General features: G+C 46.4%; 1 protein-coding gene across 1 annotated transcript in view; it reads left to right on the top strand.

Moving 5' to 3' along the window:
• Window positions 1–23,400, top strand: part of TMEM163 (transmembrane protein 163) — an 884,981-nt gene that overhangs the window by 514,061 nt on the left and 347,520 nt on the right. The window contains exon 5 of the mRNA XM_069225050.1: window positions 13,015–13,111. Coding sequence (XP_069081151.1) covers window positions 13,015–13,111 — 97 coding nt within the window. The remainder of the gene's footprint in view (window positions 1–13,014; window positions 13,112–23,400) is intronic.

The raw sequence follows: 23,400 nt of genomic DNA, 5'->3' as shown, positions 1-23,400 counted from the left end.
AGTGGTCTACAGAAGGTGGTTCATTAGGGAGGAAGCCAAGTGCAAAGCCAACCTGGGATTCATGGACCAAAGAAGGAATGACCTGTATCAGTATAGTGCCCAGCACTTTCTACAGGACTAAAAAAAAGCAGTAGCTACCACATTCAAAGGGATCTATCCCCTCCTTTGGTATGAATGAAATGGTGGTCTTGTTCACTATGTGTAATTTATGTCTCTTTGAAAGACAAATAAAACATGGGATTAGTATGTCTTTACAAGACCTGTACAATTCTACTGGGAGTCTGTTCTCCTCAGGAGATAAGGAGGTGGGAAGAGCAGAAATAGCTTCCAAAACTTTGACCCACTGTTGTCATGGCAGGAAGATAGAGGTGGACTGAGAACTCTTCTTCAACAGGAGTCAGATCTGGAGAGTGAAAATCAAAGAGAGATTTGTAATATGAAGCAAATGTTTCCAAAATGTCATTTGCATATGCAGGTAGATGGCCTGAACTGTCACAGATGCCTGATGTGCTTGAGAGAGATCCTCTCTGCCATATTGGTAAGGCAAACAGCCTCCTGTCATTCTCATCACGCTCATAATGTTGTTGCTTGTTTGATGACTGCACATTCTGCCTGGGCAGTAAAGAAGATATTAAAGGCCATCTTTTTAGTAAAACACTGCTGACACACGGAGAGTGTAAATCACACATTGTAATGTGTGGTAAGCTCTCTCACAGATGATTCCAGTGCTGCTGGATCTAATGCTGTCTGCTTCTTGGCTAGGTCAGAATCATCAAAAGGCCCCTCCAAGTTGCCTTACCAGCTTCCCAAAACAAGTGTGCTGAAGAGACTGACTCCTCATTCTCCGATATGTATAAACAAAGAAAATAGAAAGCCTATATTTTGTGGCTTGCTTGTAGCACAAGGGTAGGGAGGATCTGGCCCATGGAGAGCCCTATTCACACCTTTGAGTCATCCGATATAGCGCTTTCCAGAACAGAGTATAAAAAAGTGATTGGTGGAATGCGATATTATTCTTCATCATTGTTAAATACTCGGTGTTGCATCCCAGTTCATTGTTATTGTGCACACATCTGCCACAGTGCCCTTTCCTCGGGATCTGCACGCTGCTGAACAAAAGGCCCACCTCCCGGCATCACCAACTCAGAAAGCTATCAGAGCACAGAGTTATGATGAAGCCAGGCTGGGGGAAGGGAATTAGGGTAGGGAACTGCAGGGAGAGAGATCTGAAAAGAAACAGTTAGAACAAATATGCATATACTCATTCATAACAGTATAAACTCACCAATAGACTCTTGAATAAAAGCGTCTCCGTGGTATCATATTGAGACCCTTTGTGAATTGAGCGTAGCCCCTTCTTTGAATCATGGAACAAGAACAAACTGCAACCTCTGAACCTAGAGATGGCAAGAGCTTTGGACTATGGTCACACTCTGAATATCAATCATGTAACGATTATGCATTCATAACATAAACGTTTGATTTCAGCCTAGAAATTCTCAAAGACTTAAATATGTAACTCACATATTATGCTTCCCAAAAAACAATGAAACTATAATTTGCTTATCTCCAAAACGTTTTCACATTTACTGCTAAGGCCTGAAAGTTTTACTCATTGAACTTGAAGCACTTTGTTCGTTGGGCAGAAGCGCCTTGTTTGTTGTTCATGAAGCACTTTGATCATCATACATGAAGTGCTTTGTTCATTATGCCAGAGAGCACTTTTACTTGCTTTGTCTGAAGCGCTACGCTCATTGTGCTAAGGGGTGCTTTACTCATGTGGCCTGAAGCGATTTGATCCTCGTGCCAACACCGCTTTACTCATGTGGCCTGAAACGCTATGATTGTCGTGCCAAGGGCGCCTTACTCTTGTGACCTGAAGCGCTTTGCTCGTTGTGCCTAGGGGGTGCTTTACTCATGTGGCATGAAGCGCTTTGACCGTCGTGCCAAGGTCGCTTTACTCATGTAACCTGAAACACTTTTGATTGTAGTGCCAAGGGCGCTTTACTCATGTGGCCTGAAGCGCCTTTGATTGTCTTGCCAAGGGCCCTTTACTCGTGTGGACTGAAGTGCTTTGATTATCGTGCCAAGGGTGCTTTACACTTGTGGCCTGAAGCGATTTGCGCATTGTGCTAAGGGGCGCTTTACTCATGAGGTCTGAAGCGCTTTGATCGGCGCGCCAAGGCCACTTTACTCGTTTGGCCTGAAGTGCTTTTATCATCGTGACAGGAGCGATTTACTCTTTGGACTGAAAGCACTTTGCTCGTTGTGCTAAGGGGCGCTTTACTTTTGGAAGTAACAACTCCATTCAAGATTGGGCTCATCAAGACCTTACCGCTATGAGTACGACCTACTCGTATCTGAATTCACCATGGAAACAAGGATACTCCGATTTGCTGTCAATCTGCCATGCAGGAAATCTGCTCTTCTTCAGAGGATCCCCCACGAGGTCTGACTGCATCGAAGTCTTCAAAATAGCGAGCAATGTGCTTGGGTGTGGCTGGGCTTTATAGGCCTGCCACACCCCAAGATGGCCGCTGCCTCTAGGAACCTGGGAATTGTACTCTATTCATAGAATAGCACTGATAAGTGCATCTTGTCCACCAATGTCCTGACCCTGCAGCTACATGAGCTTTACCACAGGGCAGGCGACGCTGATAACCACTTCTAGAACAAGAGGGGAGGACAAGTGGTGTGCATGAAGCACCGCAAATACGTGCAGCGGAGTTTTGGGCGGGACCTGGACCGCGCACAGCCTTATTCCTGACAATGTCACTTCAATTTGGACTCAGCCACATGCAATCTAGTATTTTTTCTGCTCCAATATTAACGATTCAGCCTGCCAAGCCCTCCCTGAACCGAACACAAGTAAGCCAAGACATTTTGTGCACTGTTTAGAGCTCTTTAGGTGGGTATAGCTTGATTCCAGTACCACAGTGAGTACAGGACCCACATCTGGGCACACCCACTGCACTTAGGGTATTTTACTGAATTATACAAACTACATCATTGTTTTGCACACCATGCCACTTCAGTTTAGACACAGTCATATGTATATTTATCATGAACCTCCTCCACTGGGAAAACTCAAGCCCAATCTAACAGCCCTGATCCTCTGTGAACCAGAACCGGAAGTCCGGTTTCGCCGTAATTGGGACTCTTCAGTGAGGCGTAGCTTGTTTCTAGTGGCACAGTGAGCACTTTCAAAATAGAGCAGTGGGAGACATAGTGCAGTACCATCACCTGAAGGCAGAAGTAGCCAAACTGAAAGGATTTAACATGGTCACCAGAGAGAACCGTGAATTCCTTTCCCTCATGAAGTCAGTTGCGCCATACATCTACTTGATGAACGTTTGTCAACATAATAACCAGAACTGCTGTCATCTTCATTGCATGTGTCAGTAGTGAGTCAAGTGACAGCTTCTAGTCACCACCCACTACCAGTACCAGATGTGCAGAGACAAATTCTGTAAATAGCTTAGAGTAGTTAAAAAATAATTACCTCCTACTGACATTAGACCATAGACCTAATCTACTTCCAATGTCATGCTCAACAATTTCTGTTTCACAAGACATACCTAGAATTGGATTAGACTAAGTCCTTGAGCACTCTGAGGGGCAAGGACTGCCCTAAGGAGAATTACAACACCAACTTTACAAAAAACGTGAGTTACTGGGTCACACCCCATTCTGGTAGCTGTGGTGCTGCTGCTGCTAATTACTGGCCCACCTAGTCGTGTTTACGTTAAACAGATTTGGTGTGTTGGTATACAAATAGTTGAGTATCTTCTTATGTTTAATATAATGAGAAAGGCCAACAGCTTCTATGGGGTATAGTGACTAAAAGCCAGCAGGCTGAAAGTGAAGCAGGTGACCCTGTAAAAAAATCATAGGGACACAAACAAAGAAGGTAAATGGAGGATATTAGAACAGCACCTCCTGCCTTACAAGGTGACGTTTGATCTCAGGCTGGTTTCTGGTGGTGTTGTGTCCCCAAAACAGCTGTACAGTTATTTCAGACAATCAGATACCTCTACATTTCTTACAACAAAGTGATCCACAGCACCTATACAGTCATGATTGGGTGCTAGATGCAGCAATATATGGCTGATAGGAACACTAAACAGTGCGGGTAGGGCATACACCACCATATCTGGAAATATTATGCAGCATCAGGAATGGTCACTGTTAGAAATGGGGTCTTTGGTTGACAGTCAGGTTACCCCCTGTTCAAACAAGGACCCTCACTCTAGTCAGAGTAAAAGAGAATCACCCTCAGCTAACCCCTGCTTACCCCCTTTGGTAGCTTGGCAGAACAGTAGACAATTTCAGAGTGCTAGGTGTTAAGCATTTGTACTGACACACACAGTAACTTAATGAAAAGACTACAAAATGACACAACACCAGTTTAGAAAAATAGGACATATTTATCTAAACAAAACAAGACCAAAACGACAAAAATCAGACATACACAAGTCAAGTTATGAATTTTTAAAGATTAACCTAAAAAATAGAGCTTAGAAACACAAAATGCTTCGATGAGGTGTTAACACGGCATCGTGACGGAGTCGTCCCCAACAAGCAGCACCAGCGGCACTGGAAACGGAGTCGCATAGACCCCCAAGTACAGTACCTTTGGTGAAGAGTGAAAACAAGTTAATGTGTGAAGTCGGGGGTCGCGGCGTCTGTGCGAAACGTTGAATCCGCTCACTTCGAGCGGTGTCAGTCACGACGTGGTGCGGTGACTTCCACGGAGTCGTGGACTTCAGTGGGGCTGCAGCGGCGTCAGGCCTGCGAAGGTCGTTGCGTTCCAGCGAAGATCACGGAGTCGGTTGCAGGCGGCGTCACCGGATTCAGCAGTAGCATCGGTCCGAAGTCGTCCGAAGTCGATTTTCTTGAATTTCCACCAGCTTTTCTTCCAAGGACCCAAGGACTGGATAGGGCACCACTTGTCAGAGCGGAAGTCTCTCCAGAGACTCCAGGTGTGGCAGAGAGAAGTCTTTGCTGTCCCTGAGACTTCAAACAACAGGAGGAAAGCTCTAAATCAAGCCCTTGGAGATTTCTTCACAAGATGGAAGGCACACAAAGTCCAGTCTTTGCCCTCTTACTATGGCAGAAGAAGCAACTGCAGGATAGCTCCACAAAGCACAGTCATAGGCAGGGCAGCTCTTCTTCCTCAGCTCTTCAGCTCTTCTCCAGGCAGAGGTTCCTCTTGTTTCCAGAAGTGTTCTAAAGTCTGTGGTTTTGTTGCCCTTCTTATACCCAATTTCTCCTTTGAAGTAGGCCTACTTCAAAGTAAAGTCTCTTTTGAATGTGAAATCCTGCCTTGCCCAGGCCAGGCCCCAGACACTCACCAGGGGGACGGAGACTGCATTGTGTGAGGATAGGCACAGCCCTTTCAGGTGTAAGTGACCACTCCTCCCCTCCCTCCTAGCACAGATGACTCATCAGGAAATGCAGACTACACCCCAGCTCCTTTTGTGTTACTATCTAGTGTGAGGTGCAACCAGCCCAGCTGTCAAACTGACCCAGACAGGGAATCCACAAACAGGCAGAGTCACAGAAACGGTATAAGCAAGAAAATGCTCACTTTCTAAAAGTGGCATTTTCAAACACACAATCTCAAAATCAACTTTACTAAAAGATGTATTTTTAAATTGTGAGCTCAGAGACCCCAAACTCCACATGCCCATCCGCTCCCAAAGGGATAAAACACTTTAATCAGATTTAAAGGTAGCCCCCATGTTAACCTATGAGATGGACAGGCCTTGCAACAGTGAAAAACAAATTTAGCAATATTTCACTGTCAGGACATATAAAACACATTACTATATGTCCTACCTTAACCATACACTGCACCCTGCCCTTGGGGCTACCTAGGGCCTACCTTAGGGGTGCCTTACATGTAAGAAAAGGGAAGGTTTAGGCCTGGCAAGTGGGTACACTTGCCAAGTCGAATTTAAAGTTAAAACTGCGCACACAGACACTGCAGTGGCAGGTCTGAGACATGATTACAGAGCTACTTATGTGGGTGGCACAACAAGGGCTGCAGACCCACTAGTAGCATTTGATTTAAAGGCCCTGGTACCTCTAGTGCACTTTACTAGGGACTTACTAGTAAATCAAATATGCCAATCATGGATAAACCAATCACATACAATTTACACAGAGAGCATATGCACTTTAGCACTGGTTAGCAGTGGTAAAGTGCTCAGAGTTCAAAAGCCAACAGCAACAGGTCAGAAAAAATTGGGAGGCAGGAGGCAAAAAGATTGGGGATGACCCTGCATAAGCAAAAAAGTCCAACACAACCCCCTACCAGCCTAAGGCCAGGGGAGAATAATCAATACCTTGATGTACTTCCCTGATTGGGGCGATAGAACAAGGACCCAGGCCCACAACAGCAGGGGCATTTTCCAGTTCTACGCCTTCCTGACTCCAGTTGGATCCCTCTGTCCATACTCTCAGGGCCCACTAAGCTAACCCATGGGGAACCCTTCTCCACATACGCAGATACCATCTGTGCAGCACCATACTTTACTTTGCTCACAGATGTATCCCAATGGGCAGATAGCACCACCAGGACCAACACAGTGGTGTTGCCCACTCCACGCCCCAGGGTCAACTCTGTCCACCAAGACAGCAAGCCACAGTGACCCCTGACAACTGCCAGGGATGAGAGCCTTACCTCAGGCCTCTCCAACCACAGTCACTGTGGAGAGTGGGGGGCGGTAGCCCCAGGTGCCTGACACCCTTTGACCACTCTCCCTTCCACCAGGTCAGGGATGACAACCTGACCCTGGTCCTCCCCTGCAGGAGCAGCACCCCCAGAGTCCAAAATTGTCAGGGTGCTTGTAGAAGCAGTCCTGCACAATTCTCCCACCAGGACAGGGATGTAAACCTGCAACTGGTCCTCCAACCTGGGGTCTGTACCTTCAGGTTGGACCAGGGCCAGGGGTGAGGCTTCCCTCCCTCTGCCCTCCATTCTGGGGTCCTGCACCCCCCAACAAGGAGTGACTCCTCCAGAAAACAACATGGTAGGGGCACTGTTAGCAGTAGCCCCTTCCTCCAGGTCAGGGGGGACACCCTGAACCTGGCCTTCCAATCCAGGGTCTGTACCCTTATATTGCACTGGGGCCAGGGGTGAGGCTCTCTCTCCTCTGCCCCTACTCTCAAGGTTCTGCACCCCCCTCAGGGAGAGTACCCCTTGAAATCTCACCGGTGGGGTGATTGGGCAAACCGCCCACACCTTCAGGTCAGGGTTTACCCCCTGAATCTGATCCTCCAGTCCAGGGTCTGTACCCACAGACTGGACTACTGCCTGGCAACCCAGGACTTCCTGGGGGGCATACCTAACCCCCACCAGGTCAGAGTTTACCCTCTGAACCTGGTCATCCAACCCAGAGTCACCACCCTGCGGTTGAACAACTGCCTAGCACACCAGGACTTCCTTGGGAGCACACTTACCCCCCATCAGGTCAGAGTTTACCCCCTGAACCTGATCATTCAACCCAGAGTCACCACTCTGCGGTTGAACCATTGCCTGACACACAAGGACTTCCAGGGGGGCACACTTACCCCCCTCAAGGAACACACCGTCCCCAAGGGCCACACATGAGTCTGGCTGGTGCAGGTCTCCTGACCTCTGCCCATCTGATGGAGTCTGGATTCCCCCCAACCCAGAAATGGTCTCACCAAGTTCATTCCTGGGGGGGTCTGCTCTCAGAGCTGGCTCCTGACCCTCCAGGTTCTCCACTGGGGTCCGCAACCCCCTCTCAACCCTCTGTCTGGACTTCTGTACCCCCTCACTAGGAGTGGTACTGCCAGACACCAGAACTGGTGGTACGCTGGCTACAGCCGCCCCCCCCTCAGGTTCTCCTTACACTGTGGGGTCTTCCTCAACAGATGGCCCTATGGTACAGGCTAGGCTCCCCTCCTGGTATTCCCTCATGGAACCCTCTGGGACCTGGGACCGGATCTCGGGCACCTTGGGCCTCAACTCATCCACATTCCCTCTCCTCTGAGACTGGACATGGGGTCCCTCAACCATCCCACTACACTGGGACATACCTGGGACACTACAATCCTTCCCTACCCCACCTGGTTGGGAACTACCTAGACCACTCCTCTCAGGAGCACCCCCAAATGCCTCTTCAGACTCTCTGGTACTCACCCAAAGGTCTGCCTCCAGTGTAAGTTCCCTGGGGTCACAGAACTCACACTCCACCGGGTGTTGGCATAGCTCTGGAAAATAAGGACTAGACATATGCTCTCCAGCAATTACATCACTCAGCCCCTCACATGAATTAACCAAAGTACCGTTCACCCAACCATCCAGTGACTCTGCTTTGAAAAAGCACCCCACATCACCCTCCTGAGACTGGTGAGACAGTATCTGACTGTCCCTGACACTCAACCCACACTCTTCTGGGATGTCTTCACACTCCATAACCAGGACTTCTACCTGGGGGGAACCCCTCTCCTTGTCACTCTCACCTAGAGTCAGTAGCGTGTCCATCCCACCAGTAGGAATATGACTCCCCATGCCAGTTCCTCAATCCACCTCAGGGACCCTGTGCATCACTGGAGCTACCTCATACCCCTGAACCTCCTGGCGTGTGTTAACTCCCTCCTTCAAGTAGGGCACCACTTCTCTAGGCATGTGCACTTCTTCAGCAGCACTGGATATAAAATTGTTGCTGCCGCCATTCCAGCTGGACTCAGCCCTCCTGACTTCCAGCTCTTCCAGTTTTAGCTCATAAGCCAAAATCATCGTTTCTATCTCTAAGTCCCTTTTCCACTCGTCGAACTCCCTTTGTATCCTCAACTTTTCTGCCTTCAACTGGCGAGCCCTTTCTTCCTGTCTGTCCTGCACATCTTTAGGAGTCAGACTCCTAGAGGACCTACTGCTACCACTCCTGGAGACCCTCCCCAGGTGTAACAGGTACCTCTACTACACCACTGTGTAGACTCTGCACTTTCCCATCCATATCGTCTGTGTGCCCCCCAGCTTCCTTGGTTGTCCCCCAGGCCCTCAGTGCTTCTTGCAGCTCCCCCTTCCTGGTGGAGCTCTTAACTGGACAGGCAAGGTCTTTACAGAACTGTTTCAATTGAGAAACTAAGTACCTCTTCAGTTTCCCTAATTCAAACACAGCTCCAGCTGTTGCATCTCAAGATTGAGACATGATGGCAACAAGTGCAAAGTTCCAACGGCAGAAAACAAGTTCCCAATTAGGAAAAAAGAATCAGTCAAGGGATCAGCAAAATCATGGAAGTAGGACAAAAAGGAGTCCTTAAGAGAAAAAGCAAAAGATCACCAAACAAGTAATATGTGGTCCCGTGGTGGTCTGCACTCAAAATAGCAGTGTACACATAATCACTGTATGTCAAGTACAAATACAAGTCCAAATCCCAACCGCTGATCACCAATGTTAGAAATGGGGTCCTTGGTTGACAGTCAGGTTACCCCCTGTTCAAGCAAGGACCCTCACTCTAGTCAGGGTAAAAGAGGATCACCCTCAGCTAACCCCTGCTTACCCCCCTGGTAGCTTGGCAGAGCAGTAGGCTTAACTTCAGAGTGCTAGTTGTAAAGCATTTGTACCAACACACACAGTAACTTAATGAAAACACTACAAAATGACACAACACCAGTTTAGAAAAATAGTAAATATTTATCTAAACAAAACAAGACCAAAACGACAAAAATCCGACATACACAAGTCAAGCTATGAATTTATAAAGATTAAACTCAAAAATAGCGCTTAGAAACACAAAAGGCTTCGATGAGGTGTTAACACGGCGTCGTGACAGAGTCGTCCCTAACAAGCCCACACCAGCGGCGCCGGACACGGAGTCACATAGACCCCAAGTACAGTACCTTTAGTGAAGAGTGAAAACAAGTCAATGCACGAAGTCGGGGGTCGCAGTGTCTGTGCGAAACGTTGCATCCGCGCACTTCGAGTGGCGTCGGTCACCTACATGGAATCGCAGACTTCAGCGGGGCTGCAGCGGCGTCAGGCCTGCGAAGGTCATCGCGTTCCAGCAAAGATCACGGAGTCGGTTGAAGGCGGTGTCACCAGATTCAGCAGCGGCATTGGTCCGAAGTCGTCCAAAGTCGATTTCCTTGAATTTCCCCCAGCTTTCCTTCCAATGGCCCAGGGACTGGATAGGACACCACTTGTTAGAGCAGGAGTCTCTCCAGAGACTCCAGGTGCTGGCAGAGAGAAGTCTTTGCTGTCCCTGAGACTTCAAACAACAGGAGGCAAGCTCTAAATCAAGCCCTTGGAGATTTCTTCATAAGATGGAGGGCACACAAAGTCCAGTCTTTGCCCTCTTACTCTGACAGAAGCAGAAACTGCAGGATAGCTCCACAAAGCACAGTTACAGGCAGGGCATCTCTTCTTCCTCAGCTCTTCTCCAGGCAGAGGTTCCTCTTGTTTCCAGAAGTGTTCTAAAGTCTGTGGTTTTGGCTGCCCTTCTTATACCCAATTTCTCCTTTGAAGTAGGCCTACTTCAAAGTAAAGTCTCTTTTGAATGTGAAATCCTGCCTTGCCCAGGCCAGGCCCCAGACACTCACCAGGGGGTCGGAGACTGCATTGTGTGAGGACAGGCACAGCCCTTTCAGGTGTAATTGACCACTCCTCCCCTTCCTCCTAGCACAGATGGCTCATCAGGAAATGCAGACTACACCCCAGCTCCTTTTGTGTTACTGTCTAGTGTGAGGTGCAACCAGCCCAACTGTCAAACTGACCCAGACAGGGAATCCACAAACAGGCAGAGTCACAGAAATGGTATAAGCAAGAAAATGCTCACTTTCTAAAAGTGGCATTTTCAAACACACAATCTCAAAATCAACTTTACTATAAGATGTTTTTTCAAATTGTGAGCTCAGAGACCCCAAACTCCACATGTCCATCCACTCCCAAAGGGAATATACACTTTAATCAGATTTAAAGGTAGCCCCCATGTTAACCTATGAGAGGGACAGGCCTTGCAATAGTTAAAAACTAATTTAGCAATATTTCACTGTCAGGACATATAAAACACATTACTATATGTCCTACCTTAACCATACACTTCACCCTGCCCTTGGGGCTACCCAGGGCCTACCTTAGGAGTGCCTTACACGTAAGAAAAGGGAAGGTTTAGGCCTGGCAAGTGGGTACACTTGCAAAGTCGAATTTACAGTTAAAACTGCACACACAGACACTGCAGTGGCAGGTCTGAGACATGATTACAGAGCTACTTGTGTGGGTGGCCAACTAGTGCTGCAGGCCCACTAGTAGCATTTGATTTACAGGCCCTGGCACCTCTAGTGCATTTTACTACGGACTTAATAGTAAATGAAATATGCCAATCATGGATAAACCAATCACATACAATTTACACAGAGAGCATATGCACTTTAGCACTGGTTAGCAGTGGTACAGTGCTCAGAGTTCAAAAGCCAACAGCAACAGGTCAGAATAAAATAGGCAAAAAGATTGGGGATGATCCTGCATAAGCAAAAAAGTACAACAGTCACATGCTACACAAACTCTGCAGTGCACTGAGTCCACAACAAGGAGTCCCATGTTTATGGCCCACAGAAGAATGGAGAGCGATGCAGTCAGCACTCACATTCTGCTGCTATTGGCAGGTTGCCCCTCACAGTGCACGGATTCTCCTTTCCTGGTGTTTCCACTCCAAAAAGTTCAAAATCCTTGTTCTGGTTCTCTGTCTGGGACTGGCAGATATGGAATTGTTGTAGCATATCCACTTCATCAGGGTCCTGACAATGCCTGCATCATCGACAATGGATGGTGTGGGGACATCACAGAATGTGGTCTTGTCAAGGCCTCATCCAGTTTTTGAAGATAGTGGATAGACAAACAGGATGTGCTGTGCTTCAAATGTTTGCAAGGGCCAGATTGGGCATGCTCGTTGGTGGAAAACAACAGTGCAGGAACATTTGTGAATGTCCATGAGACTCCCACAATCAGGAGCTGACATGGACCCCAGATGGCAATGAGTTCACCCAGGGATCAACACACCCCTAAACAGCTCTAGCAAAGACAGCAAAAGTCCTCCACTAGCATATTGTTCATAATTTATGTTTATGAGTGGACAACATTCCCTTTCCATTCCCTTTACCCCTCAGCAGCAAATCAGGCCGTGTTCAGGGGCTCAGGTAGGCAAGAGTTAAACTCTGTGATGTTTTCAGGAACAAAAGAGTCTGTGATGTTTGTTATGCTACTCCTTGGTCCAGATTTGCTGCATTTAAGTAATGTTACTGTGCTGCGTTGTATGAAAGGGAGAAAGCACAACAACGCCCTATCTACTAAGATGTGGCGCTGTATTCCTTGCTCTGTACTGGCACACTGTTGTCAGACGTTTATCAACTCTAAAGAATAGGTTATGTACACTACGGGGTTCCTTCCAGTACAAAACTATGTTTTAATGTTTCCCACTTTGGATATGTGTTATAAAATGCTGCATACATGCAAAGCAGGAAAAATGACAAGAAATGAAAATATTTCTCCTCGTGCTCCGGCCTCAAAGAGGCGTAGGATTTTGTTGCAAGTCCCAATCTCTTATTCTCTGTATGTAGATATTTGCATCAAAAACCATGTATGAGAATGTCCAATAGGCACCTTATCAAACTCCTTTGAAACAAAGTAACTCAGGACAGCACTTTGCAAAGCTCTGTCTTTCTTTGGGATACTATCAAACACAAATCCAGATTTGCGTAGGATGATAAATCGCACCTTAACATCTGCATTGGAATTGTGTTACAAAAATAATGCAAACCTACTGCCAAGTGTTGGTAAATCTGGGCCTATAATTCGACGCACACATTTCTTTCTCTTTTTAGTTATGTTGCAAATTGTTGATACAAATTTGAAATGTTTGCATTTCCTAAGTTTCCAAACAGCCTCTACTTCGTCAATCTCGAGCGTATCAACATTTACACTTCAAAGAATTAGATTTCTTGTAATGACATAAATGTTTCTCGTTTTCTTTTCTCGCCACCAGAGCTTGTGTCATCTTGGGTGTCATATTTCTGCTATCGTCCATCTGCATAATAGTCAAAGCAATCCACGATCTTGCCATCAGGCTGCTCCCAGAAGTGGTAAGCACACTTTTTACTTACTGTGCTGTAGTTAACACTGTCTTCTAGAGAATATTGTCAGATATCAGAAACTTATATTTTAGCTTGAGAACTGTATCCATTCAGCAGGGGCAACTCCTCCATTAAGGCGGAGGAGCGTCGGCCCCACCACCGCCAGCAGCGGCAGCTGCAAAACCTTTTCAAGAAAATGATAATAAACTTTGTTTATTATCGTTTTCTTGAAAAGGGGCAGGCATTGGGTTGACGAGCACTTGAGGGGAGTGCACAGAGCACTCCCCTCAGAGCGCATGTGTGTTTGGCTGGCTGTCTCGAGCTAGCTAAAACACATGCACAGTAGGCTCTCTCGAGCCCATCAACACAGTTTCCTGGATGGAGAGAGCCTGCACAGGCTCCCAGTCTGCCTGGGAGCGCACTAGCTGGGTGCTCCCATCCAATCCTGATGCTGCTTTGAGCAGCGTCAGGGTTGGCCGCAGCACTGGCTGGGAGCCTGTGCATGCAGCATCAGCGACGGAGCAGAGGAACGGCACGGCATGGTGACGGAGAAGGTAGGTGGTTTTAAAAAATGTTTTATATGATGTAAAGTGTCCCCCCCGCCTGCCGCCCTGCTCCTTTTGTGACCCGGGAGCAGCGACTGCCATTCAGGTAGAGTGTTCTGATATTACACAGCATAGAGCACAGCATTCTAACAATATTAACTTAAGCATATCATTACCAGTCTAACGAGACACTTGGCACTATGAGATCGTAATCACTTGAGTCCTCTTTGCTAAACACATTTTTTGAATAGAAAAAAATATATATTAATGGTAAGTTATTCAGGTCAAATTATCAGACATTCAAAAAATTATACAAATGAATATGAACCGTTTTAGATAAGGAGCTTATTGTAAGATTTAGAATCTCCCATGCCTTTTAATGTATCTGGAGTTCAGGAGGTTCAAGGATATTAACCCAGCCCAGTGCGAACACAATAGAAAGCAGAAAAAAAGCCCACGTGTGCACGTAGGAGATAAAGGTAGCAACAGGATGAAAGCACTATCTAGCCACAGCAGCTTCGAGGCACTTTGGCCCATATTTATACTTTTTTAGCGCGGCACATGCTTCTTTTTTTGACGTAAAAGCAGTGCAAACTTGCAAAATACAATTGCATTTTGTAAGTTTGCGCCGCTTTTATCTTAAAATCCGGCGCCAAAAAAGTATAAATATTGGCCTTTATGTCCAAGGCTCATGTCATCATATTCCCAGACAAATTGAATTTTTTTAGCATACATCCACCATCGAAAACACAGGGAACACGGAGGGCTGAAAAATAAAAGCTGAGGCAGCTATCAAGGGAAGTGAAAAATGCCTTTGTTGGCCTAAAAAATCTTCCCAGAGCGTTGAAGACAAACCAACATTATTTATTAGGGATCAGGATAATACGACAAAAAGCCAACCTGTCTCGCCTTTTGACTTGGTCAATGCAGGACTGTTGGCTTTGCTGATGCAGACCTACTGACCTTTCCAATGGTGTTTGCCGATGCCATGCAGCATCACCAAAAGGAGGAAAAAAATATTATTGCTGATTCAGAGAAGCATTGAAAAAACCAAAGGGGCATATTTAAGAGCCCCTTGCACTGACTTAGTGTCATCTTTTGACTCTAAGGCGGCGCTTAGGTGGCGTTTCCCCACAACATAGTTACGAAGAGGCGCAATGCATGCATTGCGCCACTTTGTTACCCCTTGCGCTGCATTATGCCTGCACCGGGCATAATATATGCAAGGGGCCGCGTTCCAGTGCTTAGAGGCCCGCAAAAATGGTTCAGTGAAATTTAAAAAGATTTTACTGTGCCATTTTTGGCATCATTTTTAACGCCTGCTCAGAGAATTCGTTAAAATGACGCACTCATAGAAACCTATAGGCCTCCTTGCACTTTGCTATACTAGCGTAAAAAATGTTGACAGCGTAGCAAAGCGCTACAATAGTGTAAACAATGTTGATGCTGTTGTGCTAACGACCACCATGCTTGGGCCTTATTATAAATATGGGGCAACCACGGTGTTGTTAGGTGCCGGTAGGGGGTAGCAGAAATAGTGGCGTATCAGCTCTGATGCCCCACTTTTTCATAAATATGTGCCAAAGTGTGATAATGTCTACATACACATACTGTGATGCATGAGCATACATGCATTATGATACTATGCCAGACGCTGCACAATGACACTACATATGCATGCAACATGATGAGGCAGCCATTTAGTTTCCTTTCATTTATCATTCCAAGATGGTAGACTCCCTTGGAACTTTAAATTTAAAAAAGGGTGTGACAAAGTGTGTTGTTAGGGAAACGCAGTCAAGCAGAAAATTGAAGCCGCTAGGCCCTCCTAAAAAGTTTCAACCAATGAATTAAAAAAATAGGATGAGCAGAGAACAACAGAGGAGTGGTGGGGCGGGGGATCAACACGACTGGTGGCAAACAGGGAGATGTGTGGGAGCAATTGATTGGGGATTTAAAAAAAAAAAGTAAATCTGCACAGGGAGGGGTGAGGAAGTTGGGATGGAAAAGCCACACTGAGTGCAAGAGTAGCAAGTGTGTGATGGGGGCAGCACACAGGGGATAGCGCAAATAAAACACGTGCAGCACCCTGGGTGTAAGGAGTTTATGGACACAAGTAAGCCAATCAAAAGATGGTTAAGAAGAATACTGGAAATGTGGGACAAACAGATAATACGGAGGAAAACCATCAAATAATAAGCAGGAAAATGACTTACAGTCATCCAATCAAGAGCAATGGACTGACCTAAAGCCCACTATATACATGCATTTGAAAGCATTAGAGACAAAAACTACTTATAAAGAGACCTAAAGAAATAAAAAAAGGGAGGAGCATCCTTCATCCAGAGACTCAGTAATTCATTCAATGTAGAGAGACAGTAAAAGCATAACCATTACCTGTTGGGAATCCGATAAGCTATAGAAAAGATATGTAAGAAACAAGAAAATTAGTCAGATTAACCTAGTTTAAACTAGCAAAGAACAAATTAGTTCATTGCTCTAATTCCACATCCTGTAAAATGTGGAAAAAAAGTAAAACATCAGTCAGTTCAACACATGGGTTGTGGACATAAGAGTTCCTCCTTGTGAAACAGAGAAGACCATTACTTGCAATTTGAAGAGTAGTACCATTTTTACACCATATTTAAAGAGATAAGATTCCACCGCTCAGCCAAGGCCAACACAATGTATTTCAAAAAGCAGAAGAATTCCAGACTGGTGAGTAAGATGAAAATTCTCCTTGAGAAGTAAGGCTGAGGGTGTCAGTGAGTAGAGGCATGAAATTAACACGATTGTCAGCCAATGAATTATAGTGGAAATGTTGCAGCCATATTGGGTGAAGACAATAGAGTCCCAACAAAAGAATACAACCCAACTTGACCTACTCAGAGTTAGAGGACGGATCTAAAATGGGAATCTATATGTGACTCAAACTTTTCTGACTTCTGAGTGTGTTCTTGCAATCTGTAATTGATTTCCTCAAGTGCTCATTATTTTCTATCTATGCTCACTTGTGCATTGGACTAAAACAGTAGAATCAGGAGACTAAAGATCAGGCATTCCACTTAACCTATAAACACTCCTCCTAGAACTGAAAAGAAAAATCTGATTAAAACCAAGTCAACTCAGTTTGGGAATGCCCTTATATAGGAGGATGGCCTGTTTTGTAGTGGGTACCACAGGTACTTACACCTTATACCAGGCCCAGTTATCTCTTATTAGTGATATATAGTCAGTGTCTAGAAGCCAGGCTGTCTAGAGGTAGTTGTAAGCAGAGCAGCCAAGGCCGAACTAGGAGACATGCAAAGCTCTTGCAATACCACTGTAGTCACACAGTACTCACACACAAGAATGACAATACTCAGTGTTACCAAAAATAAAGGTACTTTATTTTAGTGACATGAGGCCAAAAATATCGTTGAGGCTATACTCCCTTAGATGGTAAGTAATACACATAAAATATACACTCGTAACCAAAATCAGGTAAGTACACAGTCATAAAATAGTGCAAATAGTGAAAATCACCTAAGTTAGAATGGGCCTATGGGCAACACAAACCATATACTAAAATAGTGGAATGCGAAAGTCGGTTCCCCCCCTAGGTAAGTGTAGTGTGTAGAGGGGCACTGGGGGTGTATGAAAACACCAAAGGTAAGTAAAATACCCCACCCCAGCGTCCAAGAAAAGATGAAGAGTCCAGGAAGAACAGGAGCCCCTGCTAACCTGGATGAAGGTGCAAAAGTGGATTCTCCAGTTGGAAGAAAAAGTCAGAAATGCAACACAGAAGGCATCTGTAGGCTCCTGCTTGGTGCAAGAGATGTCCCACGTTGAGTAGAAGAATGCAGGCTGGTTTTCGTTGTTGGATTCCGCCAACAAGCCTTGGCTCACGCAAAAGACGCAGTTGGCACGAAAAGGCGCAACTTGGGCCCAGGAGGGACCTGGGGGTTTCTACTCAGACTGAGGAGACAGAGGGGGCTCTAAGCATTTCAAGGAACCCTCAGATGACCAGGCAGCACCCACATGAGTCCCAGGACACGGGGACAAAGGAGTTGCAAATCGTGGTCATCGCAACACTACACAAAGGAATCCCACGTAGCCGAGAACAACTCAGGAAGCTGAGCATTGCATTGCTGGGGACTGGGCTACGCTGTGCCTGAAGGATTCCTTGAAGAAGTGCACAGAAGCCCTAGGAGCTGAAAAACATGTGGTGCACAGGGGTAGCATCTGGATGGGGGAGGCAGGCTTTTACCTCCACCAAATTTGGACAGTTGGACCTTTGGACAGTCTGGTTCACTTCAGTCCTCCACCTGTGTTCCAGGATCCACGCTCATCATCACGAGAGGGGATCCAGAGTACTGGTCGTCACTACAGAGAGGTGTCTGCTGAAGCAGGGAAGTGACTCTGTCACTCCACGGGAGATCCTTCAGTCCTTCTGCTGCAGGATAAAGACAGGCAGTCCTAAGAGCATGCACAACCTGGAAACTGTTGCAGTTGCTGGCAGGAGCTGAAGTTACAGAGTTGCAGTAGCCTTCTTGGATACTTTGTTGCAGTTGTAGAGGTCCTGGAGCAGTTCTGCGGTTGATCCAACAGTAGAAGGTGAAGCAGTGTTTGCAGAGGAGTCCTGTTGGAATCTTGCAAAACCAAAACTGAGGAAACACCCAGAGGAGAGACCCTAAATAGCCCTGAGAGGGGGGTTGGTCACCTAGCAAGGTAAGCACCTATCAGGAGGGGTCTCTGATGTCACCTTCTGGCACTGGCCACTCAGATGCTCCCAGAGTTCCCTGACCATCCTGAAAACAAGATGGCAGAACCCAGGGACACTCTGGAGGAGCTGTGGGCACCACCCTTGGGGTGGTGATGGACAGGGGAGTAGTCACTCCCCTTTCCTATGTCCAGTTTCGTGCCAGAGCAGGGACTGGGGATCCTTGAACTGGTGTAGACTGGATTATGCAAGGAGGTCACCGTTTGAGCTCTTCAAAGCATTTTCAGACTCTCTGGGAGGATACCCCTTCCATGCCTGTAACACCTATTTCCAATGGGAGGGGGTGTAACACCCCTGTCCTAAAGGAAATGCTTTGTTCTGCCTTTCTGGGATTGAGCTCCTCAAGCCCCTGGAGGGCACAGGTCTGTCTGTGAGGTGGCAGCAGCTGGGGCTGCCGTGAAAACCTCGGAGAGATGGTTTGGCAAGTCCTGGTGGTCCATGGTGGAGCCCCCAGGGTGCATGGAATTGGCCCCCCAATAACAGAATTAGATTGGGAGTACAATTTCTCAATCTTAGACACCTCACATGGCCATATTTGGGGTTACCATTGTAAAGCTACATACATGTATTGACCTATATTTGGTGCACACTTATAATGGCGTCCCCGCACTCACGAAGTCTGGGAAATTGGTCCTGGACCATGTGGGGGCACCTCTGCTAGTGCAGGGGTGCCCTCACACACAGTAACTTTACACTCAGCCTTCAGAAACTGAAGGTTAGACATATAGGTGACTTATAAGTTACCTGGTGCAGTGAAAATGGCTGTGAAATAGTGCTTGCACTATTTCACTCAGGCTGCAGTGGCAGTCCTGAAGAAGTGTTTGTATGAGCTCCTTATGGGTGGCAAAAGAAATGCTGCAGCCCATAAAGATCTCCTGGAACCCTAAATGCCCTGGGTACCTAGGTACCATGTACTAGGGACTTATAAGGGGGGTCCAGTAAGCCAATCTGGAGTGAAATAAGTGGCCACTAGACTATAGTGACAGATTTGGAAACAGAGAGAGCATGAGCACTGTAATACTGATTAGCAGGACTCTAGTGACAGTCAAGCATACTGACAACACAGCAAAACATACTGACATATAGGGCACAAACTATGAGCACTGGGGTCCTGACTATCAGGATCCCAGTCAGACAGTAAAACCACACTGACAAACAGGCAGAAATTAGGGGTAACATGCCAAGAAGGGTGGTACTTTCCTACACCTTACCACTCAATCTCATATTAGATTATGTAGTGAAATATTAAAATTCATCACACCAAGAAATTCTCCACAAACCATTATTTTTGACCAGTTCCACTCTTTAACCAAAGTAGAAACTTCGATGAACATGCTATTCTATCTATCAGAGTTGCAACCTTGGTAAGGTACCTTCTGCAAATACTTCCCTGTCTTCCACCTTTTCAAATGCATTATGATCATAACAATTCCTTTGGAAAATTTAACTTAGATCACCTAAAATATAACTTAAGTGATGATCCAAGCTGAGGATGATTACCTCCAAAATGTCAGTTTCTAGTCCATTTGTTCAGTCAGGAGTTCCATGACTGGCTATCCCATCTGTGATAAAGATGATGGATGCTATTTATAAATAAAGTCATGTTCAACTTCTAACTCTGATGGACCATCAGGGTACCATTCCTACTTACAATATTTTTTCTCTGATGAACAAACAGGAACTTTCCTCAATTCATACCCTGGCCACATTAAGCAGAATGGAAAAAAAGATCTGATGTAAGCATCAGAAAGCAAGACTTCATGCCCCTATAATGCCAGTGCGTAGTGACAGTTCCAAATTCTTATGGCTCTCTGTCCCGTAGTCATAAGCTCCCACATGATGAGGAAAAATGCAAAGTGACAGCACTTAATGAGAAGCATGTGTCTATCAAGAAATATAAATCCCTCCTCCCAAATCCCTTACTGGAAAGTCATTTGCTGGTCTATAATAAAAGTTAACAATGTTGCAAGAATAAACACAACCCATGTTAAATCTGTGATCACAACTTTGTTCACCCTTTCGAAGTGCATAGTCTGCAGACACAGGTGAAGAAGGTAGCAAAACAACTTGGAAATGTGACCATCTTCTGTTCTATCACTTCCACGTCCCAAGACATACATTTCTCTGAGCCTGGTTTTAACTCTAAGTAATGTAGATTCAATCTATATTGAAGCATATTTACCTCAAACTGTACTGGGATTATTGTGGAATTACATTTACCTCAACTAAATATCTGAGGCCCTTTCTTCACAGTCTGCTTCGTTCGTCAATAGAAATTACTAGATGATCAACCTATCAAACACAAAAGGTGATGGGCGGACTGCTAGCAATTTGTATGGCCACTGGCAATCGCTCAGGGTGCTCTTCTGACCAGTCATTCTTTTGCCCACCATGCCACCTCAGATTAGATCCAGCCACATGCAAACTAGCCTTGATGCTGCTTCAGTGGGAACTGATATGAAATCTGAGGTTCCCAAAGCAGCAGGGTCAGATTTCTAAACCTCTGATGCAAAAACATAGTTTAATGCACCAAGATTGAATTAGAAAGCTGGTTTTAGAGCCAGTGTAACATGAGCCCATTTTGAAATCCTGCACAGGGTGTGTTTTTAGGTTACTATCAGTCCCTCTAGATGAGTTCAGGGAAACATCTGCAAGCCAAATACTCGTTCATTTATGAATAGAACGCTTAATGATAACAGAAATGTGGACATGTACTTTAAAATATGTATTTTAAAATCTTCAGTCTAGTGCATAAAATATTGCAGTAACCACACAGAAGGTAAACATGAAAGCAGTTAGACATGTAGTGGCCAGTGAAAACTAGATAAACATTCCTAACAATGTTAGCAAGTTTCTGACATTCTAGCACTCTAAAGCTATTTGTAAGCACTATGCTAAAATATAGCTAAACCATTAAATTGAAATATCTGCCTTTCAAGTTGTAAAGTTTCTTAGGATAGATCGCACAGCATATCTTTGAACAGCTAGCCGCAGCTATTCCTCATCAGATTTCTACAGCAGAAGCAGGATACATGCTTTCAGTGAAGGACTCCTTCTGCATGGCTTCAGGAATTAACTGGGGACGCACACTTTGACTACCTTGACCTGCAGGGGTGGGACTACGTTCCCCAGTACGACCCTTTGCTGTACCTGATCCCGCTGCCAGCCTGATGAGGCGGGGCCATGCTCCCAAAGTGCTTCAACAGCGTTACAGCATGCCGCAGCGTGGGAAGCACCCTTTGACTGCCTTGACCTGCTGGGGTAGGACTACATCCCCCAGCATGCCCCTTTGCTGTACCTCATCCCGCTGCCAGCCCGAGGAGGAGGGGCCATACTCCCAAAGCACTTCAAAAGTGCTACAGCACACCACAGCACGAGCTACGCGCTTTGGTTGCCTTGACCTGCTACGGTGGGACTTTGTCCCCCAGCAGGTCCCATTGCTGTATCTGACCCCGCTGCCAGCCCGAGGAGAAAGGGCCATGCTCTCAAAGCACTTCTAAAGTGATACAGCACACTGCAGCACGGGATGTGGGCTTTGACTGCCTTGACCTGCTGGGATGGGACTGCATCCCCCAGTAATCCCCTTTGCTGTACCTGATCCCGTTGCCAGCTCGAGAAGCAAGGGCCATGCTCCCAAAGCACTTCTAAAGCACTACAGCACAACGCAGCTAGGGATGCGCGCTTTGACTGCCTTGACCTGCTAGGTTGGGACTACGTCCCCCAGCAGGCCCTTTGCTGTACCCGATCCCCTGCCAGCCAAAGGAGGGGGAGCCACGCTCTCAAATCGCTTCAAAAGCGCCAGAACACACCACAGTGTGGGACGAGTGCTTTGACTGCCTTGACCTGCTCGGGCGGGACTTTGTCCCCCAGCAGCCCCCTTTGCTGTACCTGATCCCGCTGCCAGCCCAAGGAGGAGGGGCCATGCTTCCAAAGCACTTCAAAAGTGCAACAGCACACCACAACACAGGACTTGCACTTTGACTGCCTTGACCTAAAGGGGTGCGACTATGTCCCCCAGCAGGCCGCTTTGCTGTACCTGATCCCGCTGCCAGCCCAAGGAGGAGGGGTCATGCTTCCAAAGGGCTTCAAAAGCGCTACAGCACACCACAACGCAGGACTTGCACTTTGACTGCCTTGACCCAAGGCGGTGAGACTATGTCCCACAGCAGGCCACTTTGCTGTACCTGATCCCGCTGCCAGCTCCAGGAGGAGGGCCATGCTACCAAAGCACTTCAAAAGTACAGCATACCGCAGCATGTGATGGGCCAGGTCTTGCGCACGGGCGAAGACTGGGCCAAGACTGGGCCCATCTTTGCCGATCATCATCAAAAAGTAGCCGGGCCAGGCTCCCTCCCTTTCATCTGCCTTTCATTGACTAGCTGCTATTATCCCCATACTGTGAGTTACTCTGGTCATCAGTGCTATAAAAAAGAATCTTTTTGTGACAGGCTTCCGATTGATGCTGGCTGCTCATTCAGTTACTCGTAATGAGGAAACAGAAAGCTATGGACATTTCAAATTGCCTGGCCAGTGATAAGAAACTGAGGAAACCATCTAGGGATAGTATGACCCCCTTGCTAAGGATACTGATGTCTCTACATTTGATGCCATTGACCATGTGATCGAGGAAGTGGAAACTATATCAAACACTAAACCCCTCTCCTCTAATGGGTGACCATCATTTGTAAAAGTACTGGACACGTTTAGGAAGAAATTGAGTCTCCCCAAAGCTGTTGCTTGTGCCACGAACCGTTTGAGCATGATTGATTGTATCATTAATTGTGTTGCCTCAAGTGTGGCAGTTGGGTCTGGGAACAGCAACCCAGAAGTCAGTTCGTTGGTGGGTAGTTGTCTAGGTTCTCTAGGTGATCAGCCACTAAAACAACAACTTAGGTTGTCTCCCAAAATTAGCACTGTATCTAGTATTCCTTGCTCAATAGATTCTCACTTTCTTTTAGCAGATGCTGAGTCTAACACTAAGGAAGTGCATG

This window comes from Pleurodeles waltl, chromosome 3_1 (genome assembly GCF_031143425.1).
Source record: "Pleurodeles waltl isolate 20211129_DDA chromosome 3_1, aPleWal1.hap1.20221129, whole genome shotgun sequence".
NCBI classification, from domain to species: Eukaryota; Metazoa; Chordata; class Amphibia; order Caudata; family Salamandridae; genus Pleurodeles; species Pleurodeles waltl.
Note: the sequence above shows the minus strand (reverse complement) of the source record. Positions and strands in the feature narration are given on the sequence as shown.